The following is a 15,569-nucleotide window of genomic DNA, read 5'->3' as shown; positions in this document are numbered from 1 at the left end:
AAGAGTCAATATTTGCAGTGTTGACCCTTCTTTTTCAAGACCTCTGCAATCCGCCCTGGCATGCTGTCAATTAACTTCTGGGCCACATCCTGACTGATGGCAGCCCATTCTTGCATAATCAATGCTTGGAGTTTGTCAGAATTTGTGGGTTTTTGTTTGTCCACCCGCCTCTTGAGGATTGACCACAAGTTCTCAATGGGATTAAGGCCCGGGGAGTTTCCTGGCCATGGACCCAAAATATCAATGTTTTGTTCCCCGAGCCACTTAGTTATCCCTTTTGCCTTATGGCAAGGTGCTCCATCATGCTGGAAAATGCATTGTTCGTCACCAAACTGTTCCTGGATGGTTGGGAGAAGTTGCTCTCGGAGGATGTGTTGGTACCATTCTTTATTCATGGCTGTGTTCTTAGGCAAAATTGTGAGTGAGCCCACTCCCTTGGCTGAGAAGCAACCCCACACATGAATGGTCTCAGGATGCTTTACTGTTGGCATGACACAAGACTGATGGTAGCGCTCACCTTGTCTTCTCCGGACAAGCTTTTTTCCGGATACCCCAAACAATCGGAAAGGGGATTCATCAGAGAAAATGACTTTACCCCAGTCCTCAGCAGTCCAATCCCTGTACCTTTTGCAGAATATCAGTCTGTCCCTGATGTTTTTCCTGGAGAGAAGTGGCTTCTTTGCTGCCCTTCTTGACACCAGGCCAACCTCCAAAAGTCTTTGTCTCACTGTGCGTGCAGATGCACTCAAACCTGCCTGCTGCCATTCCTAAGCAAGCTCTGTACTGGTGGTGCCCCGATCCCGCAGCTGAATCAACTTTAGGAGACAGTCCTGGCGCTTGCTGGACTTTCTTGGGCGCCCTGAAGCCTTCTTCACAACAATTGAACCGCTCTCCTTGAAGTTCTTGATGATCCGGTAAATGGTTGATTTAGGTGCAATCTTAATGGCAGCAATATCCTTGGCTGTGAAGCCCTTTTGTGCAAAGCAATGATGACGGCACGTGTTTCCATACAGGTAACCATGGCTGACAGAGGAAGAACAATGATTCCAAGCACCACCCTCCTTTTGAAGCTTCCAGTCTGTTATTCAAACTCAATCAGCATGACAGAGTGATCTCCAGCCTTGTCCTCGTCAACACTCAAACCTGTGTTAACGAGAGAATCACAGACATGATGTCAGCTGGTCCTTTTGTGGCAGGGCTGAAAAGCAGTGGAAATGTTTTTTTGGGGATTCAGTTCATTTCCATGGCAAAGAGGGACTTTGCAATTAATTGCAATTCATCTGATCACTCTTCATAACATTTTGGAGTATATGCAAATTGCCATCATACAAACTGAGGCAGCAGACTTTGTGAAAATTAATATTTGTGTCATTCTCAAAACTTTGGCCACGACTGTACTGTATTTTATACCATCTATTGCATCTTGCCTATGCCGCTCTGTCATTGCTCATCCATATATTCCATTCCTTTACTTAGATTTGTGTGTATTAGGTAGTTGTGGAATTGTTAGTTTACTTGTTAGATATTGCTGCACTGTCGGAACTAGAAGCACAAGCATTTCGCTACACTCACAATAACATTTGCTGACCATGTCACGCCTGCTCCCGCTTCCCCTCTCTGGCATTCGAAGGCACCAGGCTGCCCATCATTACGCACACCTGTCACCATCATTACGCGCATCACCGCTCATTGGACTTACCTGGACTCCTTCACCTTGTTGATAGCCCCATCTATATCCGTCTGTTCCTCCGTTGGTTCGCCGTGTCAGCATTATTGTCGTCATGATGTTTTGTTCCTCCCGTCCAGACGCTGTTCTTGTTTTGTTTGATGTCCCTTTTCCATGAAATGTTCACTCCCTGTACTTGCTTCTCGTCTTCAGCGTCAGTCCTTACAGAATACTGACACCACTATTTGAAGCATCAGGGAGTTCTTGTTTTTTGTTTTTGGTGGTGACATCGGGTCCGGGTGCCGCCGCTTCCACTCCTTAGCTGGCTCGATAGGTTTCCTTGCCTCGGTTGGCTCGGTAGGCTCCCATCCCACGTCATGCCTCAGCCGGCCCATCAGGCTCCCATGCCTCAGCCAGCTCGTTAGGCTCCCACACCTCAGCGGGATCGTCAGGCTGTCACGCCTCAGCCAGGTCGTCAGGCTCCCACGCCTCAGCCGGCTCGTCGGGCTCCCACGCCTCAGCCGGCTCGTCAGGCTGCTACGCTTCAGCCGGCTAGTTCAGCGCCATGCCTCGGCCCGTCAGGCTCGCCCAGGTGGGACGCCGGGTGGCACCTCTAGAGGGGAGGTACTGTCATGCCTGATCCCCCTTCCCCTCTCTTGTGCTCGAGGGCGCCAGGCTGCCCATCATTACGCACACCTGTCACCATCATTACGTGCATCAGCGCTCATTGGACTCACCTGGACTCCTTCACCTTGTTGATTGCCCCATCTATATATGTCTGTTCCTCCGTTGGTTCCCCGTGTCAGCATTATTGTCGTCATGTCGTTTTGTTCCCCCGTCCAGACGCTGTTCTTGTTTTGTTTGATGTCCATTTTCCATTAAATGTTCACTCCCTGTACTTGTTTCTCATCTCCAGTTTCGGGCTTTACAAACCATGTGTATGTGACCAATACAATTTGAATTGATTTGATTTATGCCCTTAAAAAAAACAGGGCATGGATCAGAAAATCAGTCAGTATCTGGTGTGACCACCATTTGCCTCATGCAGCGCGACAAATCTCCTTCCCATAGAGTTGATCAGGCTGTTGATTGTGGCCCGTGGAATGTTGTCCCACTCCTCTTCAATGGCTGTGCGATGTTGCTGGATATTGGCAGGAACTGGATCACGCCATCGTACTTGTCGATCCAGAGCATCCCAAACATGCTCAATGGATGACATGTCTGGTGAGTATGCAGGGCATGGAAGAACTGGGACATTTTCAGCTTCCAGGAATTGTGTACAGATTATGGCAACATGGGAGCTTGCAACATTGTCATGCTGAAACATGAGGGGATGGCAGCGGATGAACGGCGCAACAATGGGCCTCAGGATCTCATCACGGTATCTCGGTGCATTCAAATTGTCATCGATAAAATGCAATTGTGTTCGTTGTCCGTAGCTTATGCCTGCCCATACCATAATCCCACTGCCATCATGGGGCACTCTGGTCACAATGTTGACATCAGCAAACTGCTCACCCACACGACGCCACACGACGTCTGCCATCTGCCCGGTACACTTGAAACCGGGATTAATCCGTTGAAGAGCACACTTTTCCTCCAGTGTGCCAGTGGCCATCAAAGGTGAACATTTTCCCACAGAAGTTGGTTACGATGCTGAACTGCAGTCTGAGACGGTTTCTGACAGAAATTCTTCGGTTGTGCAAACCCACAGTTTCATCAGCTGTCTGAGTGGCTGGTCTCAGACGATCCCTCAAGTGAAGAAGCCGGATGTTATGAGGTCAGTTGGACTTGCTGCCAATTTCTCTAAAACGACGGCTTATGGTTGAGTAATTAGCATTCAATTCTCCAGCAACAGCTCTGGTGGACATTCCTGCAGTCAGCATACCAATTGCACGCTCCCTCAAAACATGGGACATCTGTGGTATTGTGTTGTGTGACAAAACTGCACAGCAGAGATGAGGTGTGCACTGTCATCCACGCCCCCGGACTTTGAGAAGCTCAGACATGACATGCATCAAGCACACCCATCTTATTAGTGGTGGTGAGATAATATACATTTTGTCAGACTAATTTGTAATTGACTGTCATAGCCAAACATTAAAAGTATGTGATTGTGAGTTGAGAAGACAATCTGAAATACTGTTAAAATGTTTTTCAATTGACTGCCATAGGCCAAAATAAAAAAGTCTACATAATTTGTTCCACATGGTTGGGGTCCCAAAAATGTTCAGATATCAAAATGGGGTTGTGGGGAAAAAAGTTTGGGAACCCCTAGGCTAAATGCATTCACAGGATGCAAAGCAAACATGCCCACAATTACATTATGGCATGAAGGCTGGCAAAATAGTAGCCTAGTCTACAATATCCCAAAAATATGACAATCAAACTGTCAGCCCCGCAAGGACGAGGAAGGGGTCTGTGAGGACAGAGGGGGAGTGATATGTAATTTTCAGGGACAATCTCACGAGCACCAGAGAGAGTGAGAGTAGAGAGAGTGAGAGTAGAGAGAGTGAGAGTAGAGAGAGTGAGAGCGGGCGCATAGAGGCACACAGGGAACACAGGCTTCTCTTCAACGTTGGATTCTAGTTGTATTTCATTCAGTGCGTTCACTTAAATCACAGGCAGTCGAAGAAGCTATGAGATGATATCTTTATTGAAAGGTAAGATTGAAATTGGTGTGAGAAAAATGCATCAGGACAAAATGTTTTGTTCTTCTTAATATGGTTCAGCTAATTTGTAGCCTACTTTCACTTTAACCCATTTATCTTGCAGAATGAATGGGGTATTGATGGTTAGTTCACAATTTATCATGGCTATTGACTGTTGACAGTGTTATGCATGCCCAAATGTTTTTATTTTAATGTCAATACAAAAAGCCTATTCATTTCAGTCTGAATATATATAATCTGAAATACAGCCTAAATTGTGTGGTGCACGTGCTTATACCAAAATAAAGATGTTCGCCTTCAAATGTCAGGAACAGATGTCAGCTGTTTTAACGTTAGGCTGAATGCAGACATAATACAGAGTTATCCAAGAGATCTGTTGGAATTATGGGACCAAACTGTGGCTATTCTGGTTGACTGAACTAAACGCCGAGATTTGACAGATGGTACCAATGTGATTGTCATCTTCCCTTCCTTCCTGGACTAGGCTACGTGTGTGTGTGTGTGTGTGTGTGTGTGTGTGTGTGTGTGTGTGTGTGTGTGTGTGTGTGTGTGTGTGTGTGCGTGCGTGCGTGCGTGCGTGCGTGAGTGAGTGAGTGAGGCGCTACTCTCAGAAACGCTCACCTGCAGCCTGCACTGGTTCCACAGTCCACACGGATTTACTCATGCTTAAAGGGTTAGTTCATCAAATTACACATTGGTTACCTTACCCTGTAAGCAGTCTATGGACAAGCTATGACAGCAATCCATCCATTGGACACGTTTCCCTGGCACTGTTCCCACAGTGTTTACATTTTAGCGTTTGTGTGCAAATCACAATAACATGCGTCAGAGGGGTCACAGCTCCAACGTTCTCTAACAAGACAAGGTCATGCTCCAGGCTGTTCAGTTTACCTAAAGTATGCTAATGCCCAGCTTTGAAGTGTGTGTGTGTTTGTATGTGTGTGACACAAGAGGAGAGAAAGTAGGGAGATAAATAACAAACTCTTGGAATGAGAACGAGTGAGACCATGTACCACATTCGCACATCAACAACACTTTGACTTTAGACATCAAAGAGAAGATCATTATCAGCCAATTTCACTCAGCATATAGGCTAGGCTTTACACACACACACACACACACACACACACACACACACACACACACACACACACACACACACACACACACACACACACACACACACACACACACACACACACACACACACACACACACACACACACACACACACACACACACACACTATCCAGCCAGCCAGTATAGATATTCCCTAGTCCCCGCTCACCGAAGTCTTTGTTGAACACATTTATTTGTCAAGTGAATGTACGGCTGACTCGTAAGCACTAGCACATTGTTAGAGCATACGTCTGCCACAACACAGAGCTTTGATTGGGTGTTGAATTACTACTTACTGACTGTCTGAATGTAAGATGGTGACAATAGCAAGATGGGTGATGTGCCGAGTACAGTCACAATGAGGCCTCTCCTCATCAGTTTAATTTGGACAGGCTGTGAAGACTGAGAGAGAGAGGGAAAGAGAGGAGGGAGAGAGAGGATGAGCAGTCTTAACATGTTCAATTGAATGGAAGGAAGAAGAGAATGCCAGGGAGATGCATGGGTGGAGTAAAATCTCTTTGCCTGTCTTTGTTACTTAAAGGGGCAATGAACAGTTGCTACATACATTTTTGGACGTAAATTAATTATATGTACCCATTGATTCTCAACTTATAAATGCCTCATTAGCTTACTTTACCTGTCGTACCCCATCAGAACCCAAAATATAGGGCTCTATTCAATCTGTATCGCTGAAGCGTTACAGATTGTGAGATATAAATTTAAACTCCGACATATGCAGCATTTACCATGAATGCAGTATCCGCTAACGTGGGAACTTTGTCTTAAAATTCTTATCACACTGTATGTCACGACTTCTGCCGAAGTCGGTTCCTCTCCTTGTTTGGGTGGCGCTCTGCATCGCCGGTCTACTAGCCATCGCCGATCCACTTTTCTTTTTCCTTTGGTTTTGTCTTTGTTTTCACACACCAGTTTTTTATTTCACAATTATTTATATCCTGTATTTAAACCCTCTGTTTCCCCCATGGTTTTGTGCGGGATTATTTATTGTTCAGTTCGGTTTATGATGGCTGGGTATTTGACGGGTGCTGTGTTCTCCCGTGCGTAATATTTACCGTATTGTTATTGGTCAAGTGGAATTGTTACCTTGTGCCTTTTTGAGTAAAGAACGTTGCCCACTCATTTTGCTCTCCTGCGCCTGACTTCATGCACCAGCTACACTCACCCTTCTGACACTGTAACACTTAACTTCCACAATATGGATTGAATAGAGCCCATAAGCTTGTTATACTCCAATGTTTGTAAACAAAGTAAATGTAAACAAACACTGTATAGGCACAAAACATGGTTAAAACTGTAATTTTACATTTTAGTAATTTAGCAGACACTCTTCCAGTTAGTGACTTCCAGTTAGTGCATTCATCTTAAGATAGCTAGGTGGGGCAACCACATAACACAGGCATAGAAAGTACATTTCTCCTAAATAACATAGCTGTCAGTAGAGTCAGAGCTAGAAGGGAGGGGATGGAGGGGGGGTGGCGTGTAAAGTTCAAGTGCTGGTTAAGTGTTTTAAAATATATTTTTTTTGGGGGGGGATTGAGGTGAGGTGAGGAGGAGGGTTATTTAAGAAAATGTTTGAAGAGGTAGGGTTTCAAATGTTTTTGGAAGATGGGCAGGGACTCTGCTGTCCTAGCTTCAGGGGGAAGCTGGTTCCACCATTGGGGTGCAGGACAGAGAAGAGCTTGGACTTGGCTGAGCGGGGGGGGGGGGGCCCAAGAGACCTGAGGTGGCAGAACGGAGTGTTCGGTTGGGGTGTAGGGTTAGAGCATAGCCTGAAGGTAGGGAGGGGCAGTTCCTCTTGCTGTTCTGTAGATAAGCACCATGGTCTTGTAGTGGATGTGAGCTTCAACTGGAAGTCAGTGGAGTGTGCGGATGAGCAGGGTGACATGAGAGAACTTGGGAAGGTTGAAAACCAGGCGGGCTGCTGTGTTCTGAATAAGTTGTAGGGGTTTGATGGCACAAGCGGGGAGCCCAGCCAACAGTGAGTTGCAGTAGTCCAGACAGAAGAGGACAAGTGCCTGGATTAGGACCTGCACCGCTTCCTGTATGAGGAAGGGTTGTACTCTACAGATGTTGTAGAGCATGAACCTGCAGGAGCGGGTCACCGCTTTGATGTTTGCTGAGAACGACAGGATGTTGTCCAGGGTCATGCCAAGGTTATTTGCACTCTGGGAGGGCGACACTGTGGAATTGTCAACCGTGATGGAGAGGTCTTTGAGCGGGCAGGCCTTCCCCACTGGGGGACACCAGTAGTGAGAGTATGTGGTGCAGACACAGATCCTCTCCACGTCATCTGGTAGGTGCGGCTCTGCCAGGTAGGATGCAATCCAATAGTGTGCAGAGCCTGAGACACCCAGCCCTGAGAGGGTGGAGAGGAGGATCTGATGGTTCACGGTGTCAAAGGCAGCAGATAGATCTAGGAGGATGAGAACAGAGGAGAGAGTCAGCTTTGGCAGTGCGGAGAGCCTCCGTGCCACAGAGAAGAGCAGTCTAAGTTGAGTAACCCGTCTTGAAGCCTGACTGGTTAGGGTCAAGAAGATAGTTCTGAGAGAGATAATGAGAAAGTTGATCAAAGACAACACGCTCAAGTGTTTTGGAAAGAAAAGAAAGAAGGGATACAGAGCCCAGATTCACAAAACACTTCTTACGCAAAAACTTTAGAAGCTTCTTAAGGAAAAATATACATAGTTTGGAAGTGCAATTCCTCAACAATGTCTTAAGATTTAATGATTTTCTTATGAACTTTTCAAATATGTTCTTACAAATCTTCTTAAGATGTTTGTTGCTAGACAAACCTTTTAGGTAGCTACCTAGCTCGCAATGGCAATCATTTTAGCATATTTATTACTGAGGTTGCTGTTCTAAAACATGTTCTTGGGTTTAAAATAATCTATACTGAAACTTTCAGATGAAGTTTGTGAGTGAATGAAATATGTTCAATTGCTTTTAAAGGGTTTAGCTATCTTGGAATTAAGAACGTTTACAATAACTTTATTTTCAAGAATCTTACTTAACTTTTTGCTTAAGGAGAAACATAAGAAATACCGCAAGAACATTTCCAATAAACTTTTTTAGGAATAGCAACTTTCCTTAACTTTCTTCTTAAGTCTATAGTTAAGGAAAAAATGGCAGTTAAGAAGACATTTCTTCTTAAGAAGATTTTGTGAATCTTGGCCCAGGTCCATTTTTTGACGTCAGATGAATCGAGGGTTGGTTTCTTGAGGAGGGTGAAACTCGAGCCATTTTGAAGTCAGAGGGGATGCAGCCAGTGGTCAGGGATGAGTTGATGAGGCAAGTGAGGAATGGGAGGTCTCCAGAGATGGTCTGGAGAAAAGAGGAGGGGATGGGGTCGAGCGGGTATGTTGTAGGGTGACCAGACCTCACTAGTCGCAGGATTTTATCTGGAGAAAGAGGGGAGAAAGAGGACAAGGCATACAGTAATTCTGTGTGTGTGGGACCAGTGGACTCAATAGGCTGAGTGACTGAGGAGCGGATGTTGTCAACCTTCTTTTCAAAGTGGTTGACAAAGTTGTTTGCAGAGAGGGAGGAGGGGGGGGAGGGGGAGGGGGGGTGGAGGATAAAGGAGGGAGGAGAGGGTGGAAAAGAGTTTCTTAGCATTTGAGGCAGAAGCTTTAGAGTGATAGAAAGTGGCTTTAGCAGTGGATGCAGAAGAAGAGAAGGTAGAGAGGAGGGAGTGAATGGATAATAGGTCCTTTGGAAGTTTATTTTTCCTCCATTTTCGCTCAGCTGCCCACGTTGGAGGAAAGGGAGACAGATAAGGAAACAAAGTAGAGACCTGGAGGGGGTTGCAGTGAGATTAGTAGGCAAACAGCCTCTAGTGAGGTCACACGTATTGCTTTGCTTGTGAGTTGGAGTGGATTGGGAAAGGGTGCAATCAAAAGAGGCAAGGAGGGGAAAGAGAGAGTTAGAAAGAAATTAATCAAAGGCAGAAGTCAGGGGATTGAAGTCGCCAAGTACGAAGAGCGGTGAGCCATTGTCAGGAAATGAGCTTATCAAGGTGTCAAGCTCATTGAGGAACTCTCCAAGGGCACCTGGTGGGCGATAGATGACAACAATGTTAAGGTTGAGTGAACAAGTGACAGTGACAGCATGGAATTCAAATGAAGAGATGGCCAGTTAAGAGAGGGAGAAAAGAGAAAATCTCCATTTGGGAGAAATGAGTAGGCCTGTGCCACCACCGCAATGACCAGATGCTCTCGGACTATGAGAGAAAACATAGTCAGATGAAGAAAGAGCAGCTGGAGTGGCAGTGATTTATCCAATGTTGATAACATGGATGGTCAGTCCATGCATCCATAGCTCTGTCTATGAATTTGAGAGTGATGACATTCTCAATCCCTCTCTCTCTCTCCCACCCACCTCCCTCTCTCTTTCTCTCTTTCTCTCTCTCTCCTCCCTCTCTGTCTCTCCCTTTCTACCCCCTCTACCTCTCTTCTCTCTATATAACTATGTAAAGACCTGACATGCACAGGCTATTTTTAATAAAAATAAAACAGCTGCCTTGCAGTGAAGCGAAACACAGAGTGAAGGGAGACTGAAACAGCAATTTGCAATTTAGGCCTGTGTCACCACTCATCAGCCAGCAACAGTAAATCGCCCTGACTCTTTTTTTCCCCTATCTTTATCGTTCTATCTCTTTCTAGCTGTCATGACTTCCGCCGAAGTAGGCTCCTCTCCTTGTTCGGGCGGCGTTTGGCGATCGACGTCACTGGCTTTCTAGCCATCGCCGCTCTATTTCTCATATGTCCATTTGTTTTGTCTTGTTCCATACACACCTGGTTTTCATTCCATAATCACACTGTATGTATTTAGTCCTCTGTTCCCCTCCATGTCTTTGTGTGTAATTGTTTCGTGTTACGTGGTTATCATTACCCGCCCGACTGGGTTTTCATGTTTCCGTGTTTTTTGCACACGGTTTGTTTATTTTGTATTACAGTGTCTTGAATTGAACATTTATCGCGCCTTACACTTTTGCCTTGTGGGCTGGAGGTTTTCAAGAAGCTGCATTCTTCTGTTATTTTCTCTACTGCCATAATAAAGTGTGCGCTTGTTCAATACTCCCTGATCTCCTGCACCTGACTTCTCCACCAGCAGCGCACAGCCCTGACACTAGCCATGATCCATCCCCTCACCAACACTTACATCTCAAATACTGAAAAACAATATTAAATGGCATGTTTTTTCTTTAATTGTGGAGCGGTAGACATGAAAAACAATATGAAAAACACTCAAACTAACTGTTTTAAAATGGGCCAAGAAGTGGATTTAAAGATGCAACATTATACAGAAGAAAGAGAATAGCTCTAAAAGCGCCAGAGCGGAGATATAAGGGATGGTTTAAAGATGAGGGAACAGACACATCGGCTCAGAGAGACTGAGTGCACATCTGGCATTCATATTGATGAGGTGGCATTAATATGTGCAAAAAAATTGCCTTATTCCTTTTCAACAGTCATTTTTTTCTTCTGAGAAAGAATTGATGTGAGGAGGGGAGAAGGGTAGAACAAAGCGACAATATTTCTTATGATCAAAAGCTCAAATTAGTACTTTGTTCTCAAGTATTAAGAAACTAGGGCAATTGCTGAATTGGAATGAATGAGTATTGTGTCCCTGTTGTAAACATTCTAAAATTGGATAAATTAAACATTCTGATAAATATTACACAGTAATTTTGGGTTAATGATATTTTAACTTACGCCCTCATTTGCATCTAAATGTGAATGGGTTTTGTAATACAATTGCAGACATTTGAATTGCACTGTATAGTACAGATAAGGCTATTCAATATAAAAAGAGGATTACTAAATCAGGGATTGTAGGGATGCAGCCATTATATCATGTGTTATCGAGAGAAATAAATGTACCTTTGAATATGAGTGTGTGTTTGTGATTGTGTGTTAAATGTGAGAGAGGAAAAAGGTAAAGAGTGACATTGACAAATTCACAGATAGAGAAGAAAGAGCGGCGATTGCAGAAAATAGAGGGAGATAGATAGAGAAATTGGGATTACACATTTTCAGTCTTGTTAAATTGGTGACAGCCTTCATTGTACAAAGCCTGGAAGAACGATGCCCGGGGTCTGACTCTAATACTAACGAAACTTGGATCGTTAAACTTTTGGGAAATGAGGACAGAAATGTATTCAAATATTTATGAGTCCAATTAATCTCTTAAGGGTAACTTCTTCTACTAATGGGCATTGAAGTATGAGGAGGCCATCTTTAGGATGAAATCAATCATCGGATGGACTGACAATTGTGTCTGACACAGTAAAGTAGTGGGCTATACCACACCCTCTGCCCTTCAGGTCCAAAATCAGCCTCCAGAAACAAAGCTCCATTACAGGCTCTACATTGAGCTCATAACTTAACCCAATAGTCTCATTATTCTTTGCCCCATTCTGTCAATAAGTATTAAGTGACATTCTTTAACTAACCAGTGTTATGCTTTATCACTGGTTATGAGCATGTCTGAGCCCTTGTAATGTTTTATTATGTTACAAATAAACATTAGATATTTCTATGCTGCAATTTTACAACAGACTGACAATAGCCTCTGGTTTTCTATTAGCTATGACTATGGTGTCTAATCCTTCAATTCACCAAACACTAAACAATGGACAAATCTGAACATAGACAGTAGGCAAAAAAACTGTGCAGACAGAACAGTGCTATTACAATATATTCCCCACAATGTGGAGTTGTAAAATGGCAGCCAGCTTTCCTCAGGTCTCGAGGAGTTAATGAGAATACTGTCAACAGCTCTGCATGTCTTCATGCCTCCTGCACCTCGGAGCTGTTTGCTCTCCTTTTAATTAAAACAGCTGAGATTACTCTAATTATCTCTCCTCTCAGGTAATCCAGCTCTGAATGAAAACCAAACAGAATGGAGACTGACCCTGGACATAGCAAAGGAAAGCGCAATGTGGCGAGAAGACATATCAGAATCCAAGGAGAGGAACAAAAATCTCTGGAGAATTCTTTGTTGAAATGAGTTGACTAACATACCAACATACCAACATACCAACTCCGCTATGACCACCCCAACGGTGCTTCTTCTAGTTTTGGTTTGTATGTGGGAGGAGCACAGAGGTGAGAGCTCACTAATTGTTAGTTTACCAATTCCAGGTCAGATCAGTGAGGAAGCCCTAACAGATGTCAGGGCTGGAGAAAACACTGTCTCTCTGGTGAATCATGGTGAAAATGCTGAGGGTCTTATGACTACCCACATCCCACTGGCTCCTGGATTAACAGAAAAAGGAAAGAATGGCCTGGATGAACTGGTACAGATATCAACCCAAACTGCCTTTACCCTTCACACCACTTGGAATGTAATTACATCCAAGAGTGAAGCTGTGGGTAATGTTCACACTCAGTCACTGGAGGCACAAGAGTCCATGGAGACATATCCCAATGGAGACCCCAGCCATCATTTGAAACTCCAGACTGACTTCCATCCAGAGTCCAGAGTTCTTCCAAAGAGCATCTCTAGCCGGGGCTTGGTGTCTCAGGCGGGGGTGGTGGGGCTAACTCTAACTTGGGAGCGGCCTCGCTCTCGTCATAGGCGGAGTTGGCAGTGGAACCAGTTCTTTGTGATTGAGGAGTACAGAGGACCAGAACCAGTGCTCATCGGACGGGTAAGGCCTCATCAAAACAAATGCTCATATACTGTATGTCATTAAAAGTACAGTGTGAATTAAAGTGTTATAAAAGTTTTCATACTTGTAGCTTTGGTTCATAAAAATGTCATACTTGTAGCTTTGATTCAGTTATTCACAGAACAATAGCCTGATGATACAGTACTCTACAAGTCAGACATACTGTAGTTCACTAAGGTTAGTCAATAAATACGGTAGGTCGCACCACACCAACAACACAATAGAGCTGACAGGAAGTCAGTGTTCAACCAGTCTGATGATGAGATGATTGAATATATTTTAAGCCAGTTCGCACCTGATCCATCTAGATCCCTGGAGGTTACTTGTAGCACATCACAGGCAAAGCGCTGGACTGTTAATGCAGCTGCTGGCAGCTTTAGTGTGTATGTGAATTATATTAGCTGTAACGCTAACAGGGAACTGTGCCAGCCACAGTAGAAGCAGCCATATAAATGTTTCATCTTCCTCTCTGCCTTTTATTGATACAGTCACGAAGGGATGGTAGTCCAGCGGTGGAGACATGACTTTTTCCAATGTTGCAGTTAGTGCACTAGTCTGATTCTAGGCTTGAGATTGCTATGACGTCATAAGGGATCTCACATAGGGAGGAGTTGTTTTTTGTGCAGCTTGTTAGGGCTTTAAGAGAGTTTTTATGATCAAATCCAATCAAATCAAATTGTATTAGTCACATGCGCAGAATACAACAGCTGTAGACCTTACAGTAAAATACTCACTTCTGAACCCTTAACCAACAATGCAGTTGAAAAAAAATATGAGTAAGACTAAGAAATAAAAGTAACAAGTAATTAAAGAGCAGCAGTAAAATAACAATAGCGAGACTATACACAGGGGGGTACCGGTACAGAGTCAATGTGTGGGGGCACCGGTTAGTTGAGGTAATATGTACATGTAGGTAGAGTTATTAAAGTGACTATGCATAGATGATAACAACAAAGAGTAGCAGTGGTGTAAAAGAGGGGGGGCTATGCAAATAGTCTGGGAAGCCATTTGATTAGATGTTCAGGAGTTTATGGCTTGAGTATTGAAGCTGTTTAGAATCCTTTTGGACCTAGACTTGGCACTCCAGTACCGCTTGCTGTGCGGTAGCAGGGAGAAGAGTCTATGACTAGGGTGGCTGGAGTCTTTGACAATTTTTAGGAACTTCCTCTGACACTGCCTGGTATAGAGGTCCTGGATGGCAGGAAGCTTGGCCCCAGTGATGTGCTGGGCCGTACGCACTACCCTCTGTAGTGCCTTGGGTCGGAGGCCGAGCGATTGCCATACCAGGCAGTGATGCAACCAGTCAGGATGCTCTCGATGGTGCAGCTGTAGAACCTTTTGAGGATCTGAGGACCCATGCCAAATCTTTTCAGTCTCCTGTGGGGGAATAGGTTTTGTTGTGCCCTCTTCACGACTGTCTTGGTGTACTTGGACCATGTTAGTTTGTTGGTGATGTGGACACCAAGGAACTTGAAGCTCTCAACCTGCTCCACTACAGCCCTGTTAATGAGAATGGGGGAGTGCTCGGTCCTCTTTTTCCTGTAGTCCACAATCATCTCCTTAGTCTTGATCATGTTGAGGGAGAGGTTATTGTCCTGGCACCACATGCCAGGTCTCTGACCTCCTCCCTATAGGCTGTCTCCTTGTTGTCGGTGATCAGGCCCCGAGTAGTCCCCTCCACTGTTGTGTCATCGGAAAACTTAATGATGGTGTTGGAGTCGTGCCTGGCTCGCAGTCATGAGTGAACAGGGAGTACAGGAGGGGACTGAGCACGCACCCCTGAGGGGCCCCTAGTGTTGAGGATCAGCGTGGTGGATGTGTTGTTACCTACCCTTACCCTTACCACCTGGGGGCAGCCCGTCAGGAAGTCTTGGATCCAGTTGCAGAGGGAGGTGTTTAGTCCCAGGGTCCTTAGCTTATTGATGAGCTTTGAGGGCACTATGGTGTTGAACGCTGAGCTGTGGTCAATGAACAGCATTCTCACATTGGTGTTCCTTTCGTCCAGGTGGGAAAGGGCAGTGTGGAGTGCAATAGAGATTGCATCATCTGTGGATCTTTTAGGGGGTATGCAAATTGGATTGGGTCTAGGGTTTCTGGGATAATGATGTTGATGTGAGCCATGACCAGCCTTTCAAAGCTCTTCATGGCTACAGGCGTGAGTGCTACAGGTCGGTAGTCATTTAGGCAGGTTACCTTAGTGTTCTTGGGCAAAAGGGACTATGGTGGTCTGCTTAAAACATGTTGGTATTATAGACTTGGACAGGGAGAGGTTGAAAATGTCAGTGAAGACACTTGCCAGTTGGTCAGCGCATGCTCGCAGTACATGTCCTGGTAATCCGTCTGGCCCTGCGGCCTTGTGAATGTTGACCTGTTTAAAGGTCTTACTCACATCGGCTGTGGAGAGCGTGATCCCACA

General features: G+C 44.9%; 1 protein-coding gene across 2 annotated transcripts in view; it reads left to right on the top strand.

Moving 5' to 3' along the window:
• Window positions 1–4,199: 4,199 nt before the first annotated feature.
• LOC115158490 (cadherin-24-like) overlaps window positions 4,200–15,569 on the top strand; it is a 28,611-nt gene continuing 17,241 nt past the window's right edge. The window contains exons 1-2 of one of the 2 annotated variants that reach the window (XM_029707494.1): window positions 4,200–4,329; window positions 12,351–13,132. In XM_029707494.1, coding sequence (XP_029563354.1) covers window positions 12,530–13,132 — 603 coding nt within the window. In that variant the 5' untranslated portion in view covers window positions 4,200–4,329; window positions 12,351–12,529. The remainder of the gene's footprint in view (window positions 4,330–12,350; window positions 13,133–15,569) is intronic. The other variant, XM_029707495.1, reaches the window with a different exon arrangement.

Source organism: Salmo trutta, chromosome 22 (genome assembly GCF_901001165.1).
Source record: "Salmo trutta chromosome 22, fSalTru1.1, whole genome shotgun sequence".
Classification (NCBI taxonomy): domain Eukaryota; kingdom Metazoa; phylum Chordata; class Actinopteri; order Salmoniformes; family Salmonidae; genus Salmo; species Salmo trutta.
Note: the sequence above shows the minus strand (reverse complement) of the source record. Positions and strands in the feature narration are given on the sequence as shown.